The sequence below is a fragment of the Hippichthys cyanospilos genome, chromosome 17, assembly GCF_059441005.1.
Source record: "Hippichthys cyanospilos isolate Australia breed blue-spotted pipefish chromosome 17, RoL_Hcya_1.0, whole genome shotgun sequence".
Lineage (NCBI taxonomy): Eukaryota > Metazoa > Chordata > Actinopteri > Syngnathiformes > Syngnathidae > Hippichthys > Hippichthys cyanospilos.
This window is the reverse complement of record NC_142385.1, coordinates 5,458,600-5,480,936: the sequence shown is the minus strand read 5'-3', so window position 1 is coordinate 5,480,936 and position 22,337 is coordinate 5,458,600. Positions and strand designations below refer to the sequence as shown.

At 37.2% G+C, this 22,337-nt stretch overlaps 1 protein-coding gene across 1 annotated transcript in view; it reads left to right on the top strand.

The window, feature by feature from the left end:
- The first annotated feature begins 785 nt into the window (after positions 1–785).
- uts2r1 (urotensin 2 receptor 1) overlaps positions 786–22,337 on the top strand; it is a 39,768-nt gene continuing 18,216 nt past the window's right edge. Inside the window, exons 1-3 of the mRNA XM_088439114.1 lie at positions 786–1,239; positions 2,309–3,033; positions 8,199–8,577. Coding sequence (XP_088295240.1) covers positions 2,314–3,033; positions 8,199–8,576 — 1,098 coding nt within the window. The 5' untranslated portion in view covers positions 786–1,239; positions 2,309–2,313 and the 3' untranslated portion in view covers position 8,577. The remainder of the gene's footprint in view (positions 1,240–2,308; positions 3,034–8,198; positions 8,578–22,337) is intronic.

Here is a 22,337-nt window from a genome sequence, read left to right as displayed (position 1 = left end):
CCATTGAATATGTTTCCATTTTGATTAGGAATTTGGGTTTCTCTGCACCTATATATATATATATATATATATATATATATATATATATATATATATATATATATATATATATATATATATATATATGTATAAATATATAATATATAATAAATTTTGACTCATTTGCTGTTTTGCTGCGTTGATAAATGGAAATTTCCCCAAATACAGTACACCTGTTCATTCAGACTGCACCTTATAGTACAGCACGCCCTACAAAATGTTGTGATGGGGCCTGATTTCCGATCAATATCTATATGTCCCCAATATTAATTATATTTGAAAATACGATGAGCTTGGTGTTCTATAACCCTGTTAATGAATTGTTCCGTTGACTTGACAAAATTTGGGTCACCTCCATGGAGCAAAGACAATGCCGAATAGCATTGACACAGTGCTAGGTTACAGCTACTAAAAGAACTCCCCATTTATTCAAAGTATCCTGGATGACATTGTTAAACAAACTGCCTTACTGTCTTAAGACTGGCCATTTTTTTCTGGTTTGTTTTTCATGGGTGAAGTGTGGGTCTGGGGTCACAGTGCGTTACATTGGTATAAAATGTACAACCAAAGAATTAGTGAGAGAACACATTTTCTGCATACCTCACCATTTCCTGATCTTCTCCCTCCCATTTTTTATAGTAAGAGAGCTTCACTCATTCTCCCCTTCCACCCTTCTCCTCTCCCCTCCCTCACCGCTTCTCTACCTCACACTCACTTACTCACACACACTCACTGAGGGGCGCCTCTCCGAGAAGGCTGATCGTCATTTCTCTGTCGCCGTCAGCTCATTGAAGATCTGTCTTTATTTTTCCTTTTTATCCTGGATCTTTTTTTCTTTCTCCTTCCCCCTTTCATGCCACATCTTTGCTGCAAAGCTGCATAAATGCAATGAGGGAGAACTTGGGGGACTGACCCAAATCAGCACATTTCACATCTGGACACCTTAACTTTGAGAGATTTTGGATTTTAGTCACATTGGAGAATTCATTGTTTGTTTGTTTTGTGTTGTAAAACTGTAAAACTATTCCTTTTTCCCATTCACCTTTTGTTCTACTTCATGGACACTCTATAAAAGCTGTTTTTATGGAGTGTGAAATTTTGGACATACGTGCCAAGTTTGGAAGGAAAAAGTCAGACAAAAGCATGGCTGATGGAACTGCTGCAAAGTGCTGAAGGCTTCTTTCGAAAAACGCAACACAGGTAATAACCTGCATAATTAATCACAGTTGAAAAGAGCAGATAGGGTAACTAACTAAAAGCTAGTCCCCAGGGCTTCTGGCTTGACACATTCTAAATTTCTTGAAGACTTCGGAGCAATTAGCAGGGACTTCAAGTAAAATAGATTGGCAATACACTCGGATATTACTGTCAAGAACTCTGAGATAAATCACTGTCAGTGAGGATATTACCCATTAGGGTGATTTGCTTTAATCAAGACTATCATGATGTCATTATTCTTGCAATGTAAATCAATTAAAAACACAATAGCTCCAACGTGACTACATTTGAATTATTATGTTTCGTTCTTGTTTTAAAGCAGCCCTGTCACAGGCTGAAAGCTATTTTCAGAGATGGTTTAGAAGACTTAAGAGGGTATGCTTTCCTCATAATGGCTGTTGGCCAAGGTTAGTCTCCTCATATCTACGAGCAGTGTGGCTTTCCGCAACAATAATGAATAAATGGCTACACAGCAAATATAGAACAGTATATAGTACTTCAAGTTGCTATGCAGTCACTCAGTACTTTTCAAGCCCAAAAAGTTACAAACATTTAAGTGTCAGAATATTCTATTTATATATTTTGTTGTTGTTGTTGTTTTTTAATGCAGTGGCAAGAACAAGAGGTTAATCTTTTGAAAGTAAGAGCAAATTAATTTGAACATCAACCAACTTGTTTCAAAATTGTGTTATTTGACTTTTTTTTTCCAAAACATTATACGCCTTTATTTTGTTCAATTTTATATAGATGTGCATCTTTATTAGTGGTTGAATTTTCTGATGGACGAGACAGAAATAAATCAAACCAAAAAAATGCATTGTGCTGGTGAGGAGGAATTTGGCTGACAAAATATTTCACAAGAGTTAATCGGAGGGAAAAGGTTTGGGACTATTGGCCTATCTACTAAAACTGGGCATTAGTTCAGCGCGTAATCCGCCATTCATCAGTTGGAATAGTCTAAAACCCCCTTTCCCATCGAAATAAATAGTGTATAATATAGTGAGAGGAATGATAGGACCTTGAATTGTTTTTCTTTGTTTTTCTGTTATAGTATCAATGGAAATGACCACTGTTTCTATGGAGCCTGTAGGAGTCCTGGTGGAAAGGAGCACCAATGCCACCGAACCCACTCCGAGCGCTCATGAGGACCCAGCAGCTACCTTCGCCATTGGCACTATTCTTTCCATTATGTTTCTTGTGGGAGTCTTGGGAAATATCTACACCCTGGTGGTGATGTGCCATTCCATGCGGAACGCAGCTTCAATGTACATTTATATCATCAACCTAGCTTTAGCAGATATGCTGTATCTGCTCACCATCCCGTTCGTAGTGTGCACACACTTCCTGAAGCGATGGTATTTTGGGGACATTGGCTGTCGGATCCTAATTAGCATGGACTTTCTGACCATGCACGCCAGTATCTTCACACTGACCATCATGAGTACAGAGCGCTACTTTGCAGTGCTCAAACCACTGGATACGGTAAAACGCTCTAAAAAGTACAGGAAAGCCATTGCTTTGCTAGTTTGGGGCGCATCACTTATCCTCACGTTACCGATGATTGTCAGCATTCAGCTAATGAAGGTGGGCAACAAGGCTATGTGTCTTCCCACTTTGTCATCCCTGTCCTATAAGATTTACATCACCTTCCTTTTCTGTACGAGCATTGTTGCGCCGGGACTGATCATTGGCTACCTTTACATCCAGCTTGCTCGGACTTACTGGGTTTCACAGACAGTGACTTTCAAAACGACCAACAAGCTTCCAAATCTGAAGGTCAGTAGATCTCTTTCATGTATTTATTTCCATATTTATTTATTTAAAGTTTAAGATCCCATTAGGTTTTGTTCTAGAAATCAGCATTTCAGCCATGGTGACTAAGGGACTTCGATTTTGTCGTGTTCGATTGGGATTTGTAGTATTTTTTTCGTTGTTGTGGGTGATCAGGATTTTGGGGTTTCTGTTTTTGAAGGGTTTTGTTCAAATTAATGTTTCTGATGCCACAGGTGTGTCCTCCTTGTCACAGTGTTTGGATGTTTGATTGTTTCCACCATTCTGTGTGTACCCTCATGTGTTGTCCAGTCAGCAGCCCCTGCCTTTTGTTCCTATTCATTTGTTTCGTGTTTCCTTGTTAGTGGCGAGTGTATTTAATCCTCATTTTGCTTTCAGTTAGTTGTCAGGTCATTTTCTATGTCTTATGGTCCAGTTGTCTTCCTGTCGTTGTTCTCTCTGCTTTAGCCCCGTGAGTTTAGTCTTTTAGTTCAGAAATTGTTTGTTACTTTTTATTGTTTTGTTCTTATTGTCCAGTTGTCTTCCTGTCGCTTTTCTCGCTGACATAGCCCTGTGAGTTTAGTCTTTTAGTTCAGCATTTGTTTGTTACTTTGCATTGTTTTGTTGTTATTTATTTGCCTCTTCTTCATTCACTAAATTATCATTTTTGAGCACCTCAACCCCCAGGGCTCCCTCCACATTTGGGTCCACTATCTTCCACGCTTCTTAATCGTGCCCATTTGTAACACATTTAGAACCCATTTTTGATTCAAAACATTTTTTGATTCAAAATTATTCGATTGACATTGATTTCTGTTTGGCTGCTTGGTCAAACAGTGCTTAGCACGACTGCCTCATAATTCAGAGTCCCGAGTTCAATTCCAGCTTGCTAAGGCTTTCCTGTGTGGAGTTTGCATGTTCTTCCTGTGCCCACGTGGATTCTCTCAGAGTACTACCTCCCACTTTCCAAAAAGATGCATGGTAGGTGTATTAGACACTTTAAATTTTCCATAGGTGTAATTGGGTGCATGAATGGCGGGCAACCAGTCCACGGTGTCCCTGCCTAATGCCCGAAGATAGCTAGGTTTTGTATCAGCAAGCCAGCGACCCTGGCGAGGATAAGTGGTTTTCGAAAATGGATGGATGAATGACTTCTGCTTCAATCTATAGATGTAAAAAGAATTGTCATGATTTACTTCAGTCTGTCTTACAAGAATGACAATCTAAGACATTAAAGTATGTCTTTTCCCACAGAAACAGCATGTTGTGGTCCAACTACTACTCTTTTCTTTATTTTGATTCAATGATGTAAAGTGGAATACAGACACTTTGTGATTTGATTAGGTATTATAGATGAACATGACTTGATGGACCATTTATTATAATTATGTAAAATATCAAAGTAATTTCACCCCCATGATGCTTCTTAGTCTATGTCAGCTTTTATAGATTGATATAAAGCTGACACTGTTTCAATATTAGCATGTATTAACATGTAATGCCGACATAGACCTCTTCTCTGTCTAAGTTTGAACTTTCTGACTGCATTTGAATGTAACACCTAGTTAATGCAGGGGACTTGTGCCATATCATTCAATCACAAGCTAATTGAATAGCAGTATATTAGCATCAGCAAAAAATTAGGCGGAATCCACGCAGGCTCAGGGAGAACATGCAAACTCTAGACAGGAAGGCCGGAGCCAGGTGGATTTGAACCAGGACCTTTGAACTGTGAGGCGGCACCGAGCCACCCTAGTCTTAACATGTTTTCTTTTTTTAATTATAATTTGACATGTCATGCATCTAAAGTACAAGTGATACTTGGTATTGTGACTACTTAAAACAAATTATAATTTGTGTGCATGCATGTGGTGCATGCATGTGGTGCATGTAGAGGACATTTACAGAATAAAGCAATAAGCCTTAATAGCACACTCACCAACACTGCAGCTCTGGTTAGCATTTGGCTTCCTGTCGTGATTTGAAAACAGTAGATCTTCAACTAGCTTAGTTGCTAAGAAATGGGTGGAGAAGTGTGGCATCAGAATTATTCATAGACTTAATTCCCAATACAGAGAGTTCACAAAGGATTTACTTTTTCAGACTCTCCAGAGATTATATGTGTCCAACAAATGATAACAAGTTATGTTTCCATATTATGTCTCTCTTTTTAAAGGTATCCAAGCCAAGATTCCAAAGCAGTTTGGGTCAAATTTCCAAACAGTTCCATTTTCAAAAGGTTTTCTATGTATTACCCTGGTGATTAATTGACAGGAACTGCACAACCTGTTTTCCTTTTCATCACATGACTCAGAGTGAATATGAATTGATTTCTTTGTTCCCGCCTTGCTCTTTCTCACAAACACATTGGCAACAGACGCCACTATCAATGGACTCGTATCAAGTGCACACACGATAAGAGCGCACATGTGGCACGTAGCAGGAAGCCATCTGAGTGACCGTGATGAGGCCATCAGCTCCAAACTTGCAATCCACAATTTGGAAAACCATGAGGGCACTGGCCAAATTGCAGCGATGCTGTAAACATCCATGCGACAAAAATTATCGTCACACCCATTACCACTATGCCCTTTAAAAACAGCTACATTTTTTCCTAATCTGAATTTCAACATACTGCAGTTACTAAAATGAAGCACACTTCTGGGCTAAGAAAAATTGGATAATAAAGTTCATAATTTGCCTAAGGGGGTTATGGTGTGATGTTATACAGGAACTATTCCTAGTAACAACCAAACAAAAAAATGACAAGGCTGCTACGGTATTTTCCTGATGATAGAATTGTAAAATAACATATTACAAGCATAGTATCTTACAATGCTCTCAAAGTTTGAGCTAACATAAAAGGAAAGGTGTACAAGACTGTGGTGAGACCATTTGGCCTGGAAACAGTGCCACTGAGGAAAAGACAGGAGGCATAGCTGGAGATGAAGATGCTGCGCTTCTCTTTGGGAGTGACCAAGATGGATGGAGTCGGGAAGGAATACATCAGATGGACAGCACGTTAGAGGTTTTGGAGATAAAGTCAAAGAGGCCAGACTGAGGAGGAGAGATAGAGAATATATAGGTGGAAGAATGTTGACATATGAATTGTCAGGCAGGAGGCCTAGAGGAAGTCCAAAGCGGTTTGTTAACAGATGTAGTGATAGAATACATTTGACAATCCTTTTTGCTTTTTCTTCACACTTTGTGCAATTTAAAGCCATTGTCATATTCATCAAACTCAGCATTATTTTGACATTTTGACAAAAACATGAGAAGACACGTACTTAAAACACGTGGAAATTGTTTGAAGTTTTGAAAAAATGCATGACGTGTGTCCTTCAAAGAGAAAATAGGGGCTTCCCACAAAAGGGTAAGCTGTTAGTCTCGTTCAAATGCTTATCAGTTCCATTAAATTGGTTTTGTGCAAAAGGATCAAAGGTGAGATCATGGACAGAAAAGCAATGGCATTGCATAAGTGTCATGGCAACACCAGGCTGTCGAGTTTCCCGGGGGAGGGGCTATTCTATATTTGAGGTGCCAGAAATAACCAGATCAATTTTACAAAAAAAAAAACAAAACACAATTTATTCTGCCAAACTAAAACCAGATTTATTATTTATTTCTTCTCGCCATCAAGGTGCCTCAGCCATACTGAGTGTTCATTTTTTTGGCCAATGTATGCAGTTTGGTGCATGTAGGTGTGCATGTGACCACCCTCTCTCCAAGCTGTGAGAATCGTGCCCACAATTTAAACTGCAAAATGTTATGGCGCACATAGGAGCCCTATTAGGTCATGTGCGTGCCCATCTGGCGTTTTCTTTTCAAACCAACACAGCATGCTTGTCGAGGCAATTGAAAAAGACAGTGAAAAAGACTTTCAATTATTATATATTATATTATTATTATATTATATATATATATATATATATATATATATATATATATACATATATATATACATATATATATATATATATATATATACATATATATATATATATATATATATATATATATATATATATATATATATATACATATATATATATATATATATATATATATATATATATATATATATATATATATATATATATACAAATATGTGTGTGTGTGTGTGTGTGTGTGTGTATTATAATGTATAATGAGACCATCTCAGAAAGAGCCTTCAAAACATATTTTGCATTCGACTATATTTGAACATTTCCATGCATACTTTTGGGCACACTGGGTCAAAAGGTGCATTGTGTTATACGACATATTACTATACTTTAAGGAAAAAAAGTGCAACAAAACTTTATTTCGACAACCCTACCTAAGGTACATCTGATTAAAGGTAAAGAAGAAAGCCTTTCAAAAGACTGCTTCTTTCTTTTTCAGTTTATTTTGAAACATCCATTTTTTTAGTCATAAAATATCCACTGGAATTAGAATTACGTCCCAATGAATGGTACATTTAATATCATATTCTTTCCAGATATTATAACACATATATTAGGGCATGTTATATATTAGGGCAACTTATACGAAATATGACTTTATTTTGACATATTGAGAAGGCTAAAATGAAATAACATTCAACAACTTCTTATTGTCTTGAGAAAATAATATATGATGTTATAAACATGCATGACAAGTAACACACATTGGCTAGCATACACTGTGATTACACTGTATCCAAAATGTTTTGACTCTACCACATCAATCAATCTAGCCCCGCCTCCTTCTCTGCCCCTCCCTCCCCTTCTCAGTCCCTCTGTGTGACTTTTTTTGGGCGCTCGCTCCAGAGCTAAAAGCCACTATGGGAGAGGGTGGGCATGGGGTTAAAGTGCTCCTTCCAAAGATTCGAGTGCCATTGCTCACCTTCAAGAGCCGTTCAAAAGACTTGGTTCATTGTGACTGTCACATCACAAGAATGTGAGCACCTGTTGAAAAAGATGCTGGTAAATGAGCCTGTAATGCATGAATAAACAGAAAAATGCAACTGAAGAATTTTTTGTTTTGTTTTGGTTTGGTTTTTTTTTTGGGGGGGGGGGGGTTGAATAGCAAATGTTTACAAAACAAAATGTGTCTATGTGTGTGTGTGTGCATGTCACGTCCCATGGTCGAAAAAGCTGATGGCATTCTCTTTATTAGTAATCTTAAACAGTTTATCTTTTTCCCCTCAGGTTCTCTACCTGATTTTCACCATCGTGCTCCTATTTTGGGCATGTTTCTTGCCTTTTTGGATATGGCAACTCCTGGGTCAGTACCATCCCTCACTGCCCCTGTCCTCCACAGCCAAGCGCAACATCAATTACCTGACGACATGTCTGACGTACTCCAACAGCTGCATCAACCCATTCCTATACACACTGCTCACCAAGAACTACAAGGAATACTTGAGGAAGCACAACCGATCCTGGTCAGCTGGAAGTTTTTTTGACAGGAGGGGCCGTTTACAGCGCTCGCCACGCCGCTCGCCATCCGCAAGCAGTCAGCAGTGTACCGAGAGTTTCATGCTCACGCACACGGCCTCCTTGCGTGCTCACAACAGCAGCTTGTGAGGTAGGCAAGTTTTTGTAGGTCATTTCTTTAAATTTAGCATTACAAAAATAACGCAGTTGTATTTCCTCCCTGCGGCAGCTGAGAGATCACCGGCACAAAGCCGTAATAGTTTTACTTTGTTTAAATAGTAACTTGACAGGTAATTGGGGGAAAAAATATGCACTTTGTAAAGGCAAGTTCATGCATTATTAGCTGTACTTCTTTAGCGCAAAATCTCAGGAGAAACACCTTGCATTACACAAGAAAATAATGGTGTTAAAGGAGCAAGAAAGCTATTACAAATTGTTGATACTTTTTTTTTATTTGATAATGTTACTTTAAAGTGTCAATATCATGGTATTTTTTCACTTTCCACAGTTAAATACCCATACATCTAGCCATCCACTAACCATTCATTCTCACGAGACTAACAGGGCCAAAAACTGAACCGTTTTAGTGAAATTAAAGTGCAAAACACAACCATGTCTCTAACACACGTTCCTTCTATCAAATCAGTCTCTGTGGGAACCCAGTATCCATAACAATATTTTCGCCCCCGGGTGAATCGTTTACTACTAATAGTCAGGATATGTGCTTCTAAACACAAATTTTCCCTACTTCGGCATAAAGCATAACCCTTTGTAGCTAATAAATTAACCATTGCTGTTTACTTGGCTGACATGGTGCAAAATCTTCCTTCCTCAACTCCAGAACTATGACTAAACTAAAAGACGTGGTAAAGGTTGGCATGTGTTTACCCTTGCACGGGTGGTATATGGGGTGTAGTAGAGGAGGTATGAAATTCTTCTGTTCTCATGAGTTTTCTTCAAGTCGTGCAGAATAAGCAAGGAATGCTTGGTCATGCGAATGGTTGTTTGTCTCTGTGTGCCCTGCGATTGGCTAGCAACCAGTTCAGGGTGACCCCCGCCTGCTCCCCGAAGCCAGATGGGATAGGCGCCAGCGAGCCTGCGACCCTTGTGAGGATAAGCGACTATAGAAAATGGATGGATGTATGAATGCTTGGAAATGCACCGATAAAGGAAAATAACACTTTAGGGGTGTTTCGGGTGACAAATCAACAGTGAAACAAGGTTAAAAGCTCCAAAACGTTGACTTTTTACTATAGGGCCCCTTTAATTCTTAGACTTTCCTGAAGTAGTATTTTTTTTTTACGACTCACAGTTTTTCATAAACAAAATACAGTAAAGAGTTTCAACGGTTTCTTGTTTACAATGGTTTTGATTGCCGAACAGATCACTTTTATTTCCATTAATGCAATCTAACCAACCAAGTCAAACAAGTGACCTAGAACAGATTGTCCTTCGAGTATGAGGATTAAAAATTAAATGTCGCAGGGTTCTAAGTTATTTTTATAACTAACAATCGCTGTAGTAGTAGTAATAGTATTTCTAACTTATTTTATTGTAAGAGCCTAAAAGCTGTTTTTATGGCACCCTTATTTGTAATAAAGTGAGTGTAAGTGTCTCCATTTATTCAAAGACAGAATGCAGACTGTTTTTTGTTTCTTTTTTTATGTAATGCAACAAGCAGTATGTCTGAATTATGCATTTGTCAATGTGGATATTTATGAGGGGCCACCAGGGAAACACTGCGATTCTGGATTAGCTCTCACATCCAACCGAGATGCTCGCATACTAATTTTAGATGTTTATTGTAAATGTTTCCTTTAGAGGAAACTGGAGCAGTTTATTGTCGTGTGACAGAGGGGAATGTCCACAGACGTAGGCATCCATTTCCTATCGCGATTGTCTTCATTAGCGTCACGATTGAGCTAGCAGTGAGCTACATCCTGGACTGCTCGCCAGCCAAATGCCATGCTCACAGACCAACACGCATTCACACATTCACACCTCTGGATAATTTTCAGTCTTCTGTGAACTAACAAAAAAATACTATATATATGTAAAAATATATGTTTATATACATCATTCTATGTTGTTATTAAATTAAATTATGATACAACTCAGCACCACAAGAAGATAGAATGCATGCTAATTGCGTTAGCATTTTTTAGCTTAGTCTTTCGAAGGACGGCAACTCCAAAACGTCACCTAACAAGTACAAGACAAGCCCAAAACTATGCAAGATATCTTTACAATGGAATAATCAACAAATACTTAAACTACCGTACTTGAGTTTTTATGCTTTAATCATTGAGACTATAGGGAGTGCAACGTAAACATCTTGGCTCGGCCTCAATGAGTGAGAATTAGCATGATGTCACCACAAAAAGATAGAATGCATGCTAATTGCCGTTAGCATTTTTTAGCTTAGTCTTTCGAAGGACGGCAACTCCAAAACGTCACCTAGCAAGTACAAGACACGCCCAAAACTATGCAAGATATCTTTACATTGGAATAATGAACAAATACTTAAACTACCGTACTTGAGTTTTATTGCTTTGATCATCTACCACTGCATGGACACCAATAAATGCAGAAGTATAGATAATAAAGAAATATTTATTCTTCGTCCTGGGGGGCTCGGCGGAATAGTGGTTAACATGTCCAACACACAGTTCAGAATCCCAAATTAAATTCCAGCTTGGTAGGGCATTCCTGTGCTGAGTTTGCATGTTCTCCCTGAGCCTGCATGGGTTGTCTGGGCACTCTGGCATCCTCCCACATTTCAAAAACATGCACGATAGGGTTAGTGGGCACTCTAAATTGTCCTTAGGTGTGATTGGGTGCATGAATGATTGTTCGTTTCTGCGTGCCCAGCAATTGGCTGTCAACCAGTTCAGAGTGTACCCTGCCAGCTGGGATAGTCGCCAACAAGCCAAAGAGGTCAAGTGAGGATGAAGGGCTATAGAAAATGGATATTCTTAAGCCTAATACTAATAAATGTGCTTTTTCTAAAATTAATACAACCTGTTGCATATTTTCATCTGCAGTTAGCGTTTGTCATGTCGCTTGCACTTGGGGTGGCTCGGTAGTGCTGTGGTTAGCACATTTGCCTAACAGTTCAGGTACCCAAGTTCAAATCCACCTTGCTCCAGCTTTCCTGTGTGGAATTTGTATGTTCTCCCTGACCCTGCATGGGTTCTCTCCAGCAACAGGATGGATGTTTGAATCCATAGTAATTATTTTGTTTTATTTATGATGTCACACAATGTCATGCAATCTACTAAAACCACTATTACAATCAATTGACTGAACATTATCGATGCATTGAGAACTCCTGATTTAAAGTATTAATACAGATGGTTGCAACTGACTGTTATTGCTGTACTCTGTATCTTGGAAATATAAGGCATATTTATTTAAATTATGTTCATCTTTATTCGCTTTATGGCAGGTTTATTAGCTTAATGTGACTTATTTTTTCACAAATGAGATATTGTTTTTCTTATTAGTTTGAGGTTTTTTTTAGATATATGTAGTTTATGCGGGTGCAAGATTTAAAAGAAAAAAACAATAACTAAGTTTTGCATAAAAAGAAGTTTGAACTTCCTTCTTTTGTGATACTAATGAATATATATACATTGCCCCTCAAAAGCTCATGTATGATATTTACAAAACAAAAAAGGACATTGTTGTCAGGATTATTTTTTTGTAAATATGTTCATTACATTTAAGAATTTTCAAATGTTACTGAAAGCGCACTGCTAATTTCATGATGTGTCAGTTCTTCTCTCAAACGAAGGCCACTAACTGTGGAAAAGAAAACGGTTAAATGATGGTGAAAGGGAAAATACATTACACATAAAAGTAGTTATTTTCCTGTGAACTTTAAAACCCTGCATTGAAAATATCGACTTATTATGAATGTGTTAAGCACAAATCAATACCCAGCAAATAAAACCATATACTATAAAATCAGAGTTTCTCACTGACATTTTATTCATTATTCATTTTCTTATCAACAAAAAGAAATGGTCCCTTGGTTTACACTGGCAGCCTTTTGAAAAATACATTTTGCAATAAATTGCCTTTTCCAGGGTCAGTCATTTGTGAATAGTCGGCGGTAACGTGTTTCCCTTTTTGAAAATGATTAGGAAGTGTTTCGCTGCTCTGTGGAGGTTTCCTTTGATGATTTTATTCTGAGTCTCAAGAGTGCAACAGTTTTACTGCGAATTTTCAGGTGGACCATAAAGATTCCTTGATAAAACATCACAGGTTAAATACATGAATCCACACAGTGGCACATTCTTGGCTGCCATTTGCGGAGTGCCTCTAACTCATCATGACGCTTGATAGTATCGTGATTACAGTAACAAAAAGCAGGAAAAGGCCAGTGGACACAGGAAATGGCAGAAAAAAAAGCATTTGTTGCATACATTATAGTTTGGTGCTGCAAATGGACTGTTTAATATTCACTGCATCTAAATTGTAATCCCTTTGGCACTTGTGCAATTTTTCCATGGACTGTATACGAACAAAGGATGGAAAGTCCCTCTCAAGTGACCAAGATTAGCATGAAAGGCAATGTTAATATGAACTGAACTACAATAATTGATGAAGACAAAGGTTTCGGGGACTATTAAAATGCTGTCTCAGCAACAATAGGAGCTCCATCCATATTTAACAAGGATCAGTGTCTAGGGGAAAAAACTCTACAAGTGAGTAATTAGACATGAAAACATGTTGCCTAACGGTGATTAATTGCTCCACTTTCAAATTCTCGATACATGCTGTGATGCAGTAGCTTCAGTGTTCATTGTGAAACAGATTTCTTCCTTTCTTGCTAGATGTGGAAGTAAATAATCAATGTAACAAAGTGAAAATGTGTCTAAAAACTCTTTATTGATGATGGCTTTGATGGAAATATCTTTTAGAGTTAAACCAAATGTATTATTTTTTTTTCCTAGTCAGATTTTTCAAAATGGGTCTCAATTGACATCTGGCATGGTATATACTGGGAATCAGGTGAGAAACACAACGTCATTTCACACTGGTAAATAATATACTGTATTAGGGTGAGAAAAAGTGGATGCCTTTGTCATGCACACATGTGGGAAACATTGCCCCCTGGTGGTAAGGTGACAAAGTGCTTGATTTTACTTGTAATCAAAATAAGTGTTTGACCTTTCAAATGAGGATCAGCTTAATTCATCAAGGCAACCAATATCCCAATCGCAATTAAAATTCGACTAATTATGCAGCCCTACACTCTTCCAATATGCTGCCAGTGAAATACCAAGCAAATAAAAATCCATGACTACAAACTCAAGTAAACTTAGAAACAAGCACATTATTTACTTTTTCAGGTGTGAAATTTGAAGCAAATTTTCATCAATTAGCAGTCAAAATGTCATTTTTGGCCATTTCAAACCAAATTAAATCCTTTTTTTTTCTGATTTTTCAAAATGGGTCTCAATTGACAGCTAGCACGATGCATATTAGGAATCTGGTGAGAAACGCAACGCCATTTCACACTAGTAAATCATGCGAAAAAAGTAGACGCTTTTGTCATGTAAACATGTGGGAAACATTGCTACTTGGTGTAAGGATGACAAAGTGCTTGATTTGACATTTGACTAAATTAATCCAAAAACCAAAATACTAAAAAAAAAGCATTCCTACAAGAAAAGTACATTTGCTTGTTATTTTCAATTCACCTGCAAAGGGATATTTTTGTTCTCCTGTAGAAAACATTAAATGGTAAATATTTGACAAGTTCAAGTTCAGCTGAAGCTGAAAATTTTGCATGAAACAAAAGTGACTACAAATTTCATTTACTTTACTTCTCAAGTACAAGAGGGGACTGTCTCAACCTGTGAACGCTACATAGCCATTGCTTTTGTCAAGCTTACAGTGGTACCTCGGTACTCGACCGCCTCTATACTCGACCAAATCGGTGCTCGACCAAAAAATTCAAGTAGGTAATGCATCGGACCTCGAACAGATTTTCGGTTCTCGACTAGCCGAGCCGAGCCGAGCCGAGCCGAGCCGAGCCGAGCCGAGCCGACCCGAACGCGCTCCTCGGCCCTTCTCGGCCAGCGGGTAAGCGCCAGTTCAACTCAGACCGCCAGCGGAGTAAGACGTTTGTTCGAGTATTTCTTCCCGGATTTAAACTTTTTCGTGTTGCTCTAGCCCTTAATAATGGGTCCAAAGAAAGACAGTGATAAGGGGAAGGCAAAGAGGAAAACAATGAGGACCACTATTGAACCGAAGAAGGAAATTATAGCAAAATATGAACGTGGTGTACGAGTGTCCGACCTCGCGTCGCAGTTAGCTAGCGTCATCATGGAAGGAGTAACTCCCTCCCGTCCTCTCCACATCCATTCCTGTATGCCATCAACCACTCTCCAAAACGTAAGTAAATTATACAAAATGGTTTATAATGCTTTATTTATCTTTATCTTTATCTTTATCTTTATCATGTACTGCTTGTGCACATTTACTTGTGCACACATACTTTCCATTATTTCTTATGGGAAAATTGGTTTCGGTGTTCGAACAAATCGGTGCTCGACCACCACCTCAGAACGGATTATGGTCGAGTACCGAGGTACCACTGTACAGCAATGGAACAGAGTTGCTAACGTCAGCCTTAAATTCAAGCAATCCCCATCTGTGATGAGCTTGTTAAAGAACACGAGGACTTCTTGTCTCAGTCTTTACTGAGAAACATAAAAGCAGTGGCACTTCTGTCATTCCTACCGACTAATTTAGAAGTCTGACAGACTAAAATTAGAGGTTATCACTGTAAAAGTCATCTGAACACGCATGTTTTTTTCCATCAATGACTGGGAAAGGCCTATTGATATTCCAAGCTGATTACATTGACTTGACCCATTTTGGCTGTTCATTTGCCGGTGAGATAAGCCTTTTCCTGTAAATGTGAAGGGACTGTAGTCTCTGATATGTGGCGAATTTAATTTGTTGGACCTAATTTATCCCGAACATTTCATACATACGCACACACACACACACACACACACATATATATATATATATATATATATATATATATATATATATATATATATATATATATATATATATATATATATATATATATATATATTAGTGTAAAACCTGGTGACAGTGGTGAGCCTGTCACTGAAATGCACACTGTGCGCAAATCTCCTTAATTTCTCACTTGTTTCCCCTCTTTGTATTGTGATAATATACAGTAGCTGCAGGCCAGTCAAATTCTTCCTTTACAACTGTGCCATGTTTGTTAATGGTTGAGTAAAAAAATAATTTAGGGCAGTATGCAGAGCCTTGATAAGGGCACACCAGCAGGTTCACTTTTAACATCACAGCATGTTTGTTGGGTGGCATGGTTCAGTGGTAGAGTCATCATCTCCAAACTTAGAGATTGTGAGTTTGAGCCCCTGACCACTATGAACATGGCGAAATGTCCCTGAGCAAGACACTTAACCCCTAGTTGCTCCTGATGCTCCATCATCAGTAGATAAATGAGTTGTCAGAGTAAATCACAAGCGAAAATGTAGGAAAGCGCTATATACAGTAAATGTAAGACCATTTATTGTTTAGATGGAAGGGTCAACGGCCAAGTGTGTGGGAGTGAGTTGCTTACTGTAATTTTGTTTGCAATCATGCCTTTATGTCACAGTTTATTGTGTCGCTCAGTGCGCTCCAAGCTTTCAATCATCAATAACATAATGGATTTGGACTGTCTTCACCTTCCCAGAGCACATTAATTAACTCACACAGACATGCAAATATCATATAAATACATCAAGAAATGTATCACCTTATCCGATTCAACCCTTGTGCACACACTTTGAAAATTATACACACTGCATTTTTTCCATGATGTTTTAAAACTCCGCTCAATGGAATCAATATAATTCTTATTAAACTGCATCTCTAAAGTTGTAATTACTGTATAATTTTTTTTTATATGGTCCAAAATTTGGACAACAAATATTTTTGTACCAAAAATTTGGAATCACATAGAGCTGTCAGAATTGTTGCATTTTGAAATTTTACATATTCTGATCAACTGCTGGAAATTTCTGATCCCTAGTGTTTTTTCCCCATTGATTCTTTGTTGATATCATTACAAAAAAATCAAAAGAATTTCCATAATTTGTAACCTGATGCCACAAAAGATTAAAGATGAATGCATACATGATTCTAAATAATAAGTAGCATTTATTATTTCATTTCAGTGTTTTACTTGTCTAGGCTTTTCTTTGAGATTTACATATATTTCCTAATGGTTTTATTTTAGTTTATTTAAAAAGGTGTGTATATGTCAGCACAGTAAATGAGGGAAAACATTAACCTCTCAATTACAAGGGCATTCTACAGTATATATCTGTTTATGCTGCAATTTGATTAGAAAGTAAAAGATGGAAAGTGTGTAATGATTTTTATGACATTGGCCATTTTCAGTAAACCACATGCATGCATTTTACTCCATCCATACAATATTCTAATTAAATCATGCAAAGTATGACCACATCGGCACATTAAAAAATGTCCACTGGAAAAAAAGATTCTTGACTTCACAGATGAGAAAAGTTTGTGAGAATTTCCTCATAACTCATTGACTACTACTTAACTGGCTTAAATAAAAGTAGACGGTGATTCTGGGTGCTTTTGAGAGATTTTGAGACTCCCACAGCTGGTCTAACAAAATGAAAGATGATCCAAGTAACAGTGTGCAATTGAACTGGCCACTGTCGACTGCTATTGTATCAATGCTGGGAAATAGAATGATGTAAAAAGGATGGGGATTGCAAAATTGGTGGTGGTGCCATGAGATATCAGTATCACATCTTTTTCCTTCTTTTTAGCTGGGACAATAAAAAAAAAAAAAAAAAAAAATGCCAATTTTGGAGGCAATGCATAATGCATAATCATGTCTATTTTGCCATGGATGCTAATGAGCTCAATAATATATATATATATATATATATATATATATATATATATATATATATATATATATATATATATATATATACATATACAGTGATCCCCCTTACTTCGCGGTTAATGGGGGCTGTCAACCCCCCACGAAGTCTGAAACCCGCGAAGTAGGGTATCAGTTCCTCGATTTCTATGTACGCCCCAATATAGCCACAGTAACCTTAAACAATCTTTTTTTTTGTTGTTGTATTTTTTGCCTATTTTATTTCCTTTCTCCTCTTCCTTAATAGTACATTATCCTTATTAACATTATTAACATTATTGTATAATCATTAAATAACTAATATTACTTAATTTGTTGAGAATTTGTTCTCAGGACTGGTTATCCGCACCAAGACTCCGGTGAAAGAACACGCAAGTCATCATGTAGTATCTGTTGAATAATAAATTAACAACAATCTTAAAGTCAGTAAACTAACATATAAACACTTAATATTTGAATTTACTGTATTATTAGCCGACATTAGCGGGTTAGCAACAACTAACAACTACTAACTATAAAGTGCAACCTCTACACAAACGAACACATAAACAGAATAAACATTCATCGCTTACTAAACATAGGCAGTTGCGTGCGTTATCAACATAAATGATAATAAACTATAAATATGAGCTTACGTTGTCATTCACTACGTCACCGTAACGAGCTGAATGACGCACAGATAACGTAAAACAGGAAACGGAAAAGCAATGCGACCCGACAAATGAAAAGAATGCATTTCAAAATAAGATAAAAATGTCACGAACTCTAATGCTTGAAGAATTCCTAACATAGTTATTAACTAATATTACTTTGTTATTTGATTAATACAGTACTGTATAATGTACTTTTTTGCTTTTTTCAATTTTTGTACATTTTTGCAAATTTTTTAAATGTTTTTTTATTTTGAAATATTTTTTATATTTCCTGGAAAAAAACGCGAAGTACTGAAAGTAGTAGGAGGGATCACTGTATATAATGCACTTTCGTGACTATGCAAGCACACACAAAAAAGACAAAAAAAAAAAAAAACAATAATGCGTCCATTTTTGTGATCTATGATAGAATCCAATCTGATCATTGGTTCTTAATCAAACGCTCTCACTCAGACAACCTAATCAGGCTAATCAGACCCCAGCTGCATTGACCTCTGGGTCAACCTTAATGTTCCAGAGCAACTCGGATGCTGGCTCTGTGGACTCCTTGGTGAACTTGATGGCTTTCCATTTTTGTAATGCCAAGCCAAGCCGAGGCTTAACGCAGTGAGCCCCAGCAAAGCTTCTATTTCCCACTTCAAATGGCACACAGCCCAGAATTTCAGCATCGTTGTTCGATTAGGTCCTGGTACTTTGTTAGTTTCTACTCTTTAGCCACTTTTGTGGTGATCTTCTCAGAGAACGATTGATTATTTGAGAAGTTCCTGCCTCAAAAATACTACATTGGACTAGAGCATTTTGTGTATTAATATTGGATTAACAGATACATCACGATCAATTAGTTGCAGTCATTGTTATTTTTGGTTAAATGTGTTAATTGAATTCTCTCACGGGTCTCTGAATGATGATTAGAACCATTTTTATTCATCAGAGAATGTGCTTGAGTTAATGGGAAACAAAAGTCAATCACATCCTGAAATGGACACTGATTGGCTGTGGTTGTGTTTAGCATAACCTCCTGTTGCAGGGTATGAGGGCAAGTTCAGGAGTAGAAGAAAGACATGAAAATGGAAGAACAAGAGACAGTTGTCTGTATAGTGTTTGTAAAATTTAAAAAATGGCACCCGATGGCACCTTTGATATAGGTAGAGAGATATGTATGCTTGTCAGAAGGAGGCAGAGCAAGTTTAGCCCAACCCATAAATGCAAAGCACCCTGCTGCGACTGCAGTCACAGCTAACGATAGCAACAATGACGTTGATGTAGTGAGCCATGGAAATGCTCTTTGCCAAACTATATTTGAGAATTTCTGCAAGTTTGCCACTGACGATGGTGATTATATTCATTTTTATTCATGACTGTGTGCGCCTGAGTTATTGGAAATCAAAGGTCAATCACACCCTGAATCGGACACTGATTGGCCGTCATTGTGTTTGGCATAACCTTGCGGGGTATGAGGGCAAGTTTAGGAGTAGAAGGTCATGAAAACGGAAGAACAAGTCACAGTTGTCTGTCTGGTGAATAGTAATTGTACCTTTAAAAAATGGCACCCTATGGCACCTTTGATATAGGTAGAGAGATATGTATGCTTGTAGGAATGAAAGAGAGCAAGTTTAGCCTAACCCATAAATGCAAAGCAAAGTTTGAAACTGACTGTTAAGCCAGTTTGTATTTTATGGTTAATTTCTAATTATTTGGCAATTGAAAAAAGAAAACCAGAAGTTTGACTCCTGATGATTGAAACTAGAAAGCATAGGTGTCAAACTCAAAGCCCGGGGGCTAGACCTGGCCTGCCAATTCATTTTATGTGGCCTGCGAAATGTTTGAAATTTGAATTCAAGTTTCTGTCTAAAATGCCACATTTGCTAGTAGCCTTCAAATTTTAAACATTTTTTTAAGGGGGGAAATAAAGTAGTTTTTGTCCCCAATTTCTGTTTTGAACAGTTTTTACCAGCCTCAGATTTCAAAACAAGGTAAATGTGCGACAAACACATTAAAATTTATCTGACTTCACAGTCATACCGGCCCTCTGACAGAAACTATAAAAACAATGTGGCCCACGCACGATAACACCGAGTTTGACACCCCTGCTATAAAGGCTCCAGCCAGCACTTGGAACTAGTTTCAATTTCGGCAGATTGTAAATGGCTACAACTGCATCTGTTAAAGGAAATAAATGACGCAAACCACTTTTTGGTTTTTGAAAACCAATCTTTTGGTCTACCATAGTAACGTAAGATATCTAAATACCACTCTTGTTGATTGTTTTTCTCTGAAAGTTGAAGTGAGACAAACATAAGATGATTTAGCTCAATTCATTACAGATCTTCTTTTTTTTTAAATCACTTGTCAACAATAATTAATAAACAACTTGAATACTAGTACTGTATATGAAATTTCAATTGGATTTTATCGCAGTCAAGTAATGGAAATGGTTTTTGGAAAATGAAAAATGTCGATTGAGGGTTTTATGGGATGTTCAGGTGTTTGAAAACCCTTTAACAGAATTTCGGGCCTCCTCCATCACAAGTCATCACCTACTTGCAGAACATGCGAGATGAGCCGTGAAATGTCAGCGCAGTGTTGTCGCTCATCATGATTGATATTTGCCCCGACTCTGCAACTGCAGAGGCATCATTTTTTTGCATTGAGGTTAGCAGGGATGGCTGCTGACCTTGTAAAATGAATAATATCACTTTTTAAGAAGCATGACAGCAGACTTTTACTACCCCCCTCTTCCAATAGCTTAAGCTCAATAGTAGTCCATTGAAAAAATGTTTTGAGGATCAAAAAATTAATTAGCTAATTATTTTTAAAGATTCTTTCTATTTGTTATGTTTTTCACTCTTTAGGTCCCAAGCGTTATCAGAAAAGGCAACCTCTAAAGTGCTTAGTATATTCAACATTTTCACTCATCTTTCAAGGCTGATAGAATATTGTGTGCTATATCTATGTAAACATAGGTGGTGTCATATGAAAAATGTATTTCCTTTCCTTACTTTGAATTTCAAGTATCTAATACATATGTAGTTTTATGAAAACTCTGCCATCCAATGGTCGCAGTTATCACTACAGTTCTCAATTGGCTTAATTTTAAATTTACACTGGTCAAGGGAGTCAGCTACCCGCCATTAAAAAAATGTATTTGATAAGATTTTTTTTATTTATGACTGTTATTTCTATTTTAAAAGAACATGGCACTGAATGCATTATTTAAATATTGATTACAAGCTTAAGAGAAACAGACAGCAGTATTTTCTTTTTTTTTAATAGTTAGTGGTACATATAGAGTTGGTCTATCAGAATCCCCTGTCATTTTTTTTGCTCTTATACAATTTATGTAAAAAATACTCATAAAGTTTTGTCATTTTGCAGGAAACTGATTTTAAGTTTTAATATTGCAATTATATCTGGGAGCTCTATTAAATAATACATTGCAATAATTAGTTCTTCTGTATTATACTTGTATCTATACAGAATTGTGGTTTGACTTAGGTTTCGACATTTTTGGCAAAGATAATGATTTTAAATTTTGATATTCCAATTGCATATTGACTTAAACCATTATTTAAAAAAGAAAAAAAGAAAAACTGGAATAAGACAAAAAAAAAAGCTCAGTTCCAATTCAATACTGTTAAACATCCATTTAACACTATTTTACAAGCAATAATGAATAACATCCACTTGTTATAATGACCTGCAATTTTTGACATTCATTTTCTGGGATGCATTTGTTGCAGGTGAAGCCTGGTTTCATGGGTTTAGCAATTGTGGAAATGGGATTTGGCACAGTGCTGCACTGAGAAGCAGCAAAGTGCTGCCTCCAATAAAGGACTGTTCCCTACCATAAATGTCATATTGCAACTAAACTTTGATATAGACTCCTCTTCATCTAATTATATCTACTGCAATTATTTTTTTGCATTCTAGCTCACATTAGTTTTCAGTGGTTCTCATGAGGTGATTTAGTCCCACACATACACACACACATTGTGTAAGGCATGTTCTGAGCACAGACGCTGCTTCTGTTGAGATGAGATAAGGGTAGTAGCTATTGACAAGTGTCATTTATCATTTGTTGTCCATGTCCATTAGCAGTCATTGCTGGTAAGTGCTGCCAAAAACTATGGACCGAATGGACTAATGTGTCATCACCTTTGTTTCTTAATGCTGTATAGTGCCCAGAAAGGTTTTCTCAATGTGGTCATGAATTGTGATGCCGCCTGCCCATTCAAATTAATGACTGGCATGATTAATCACTAAATTTTG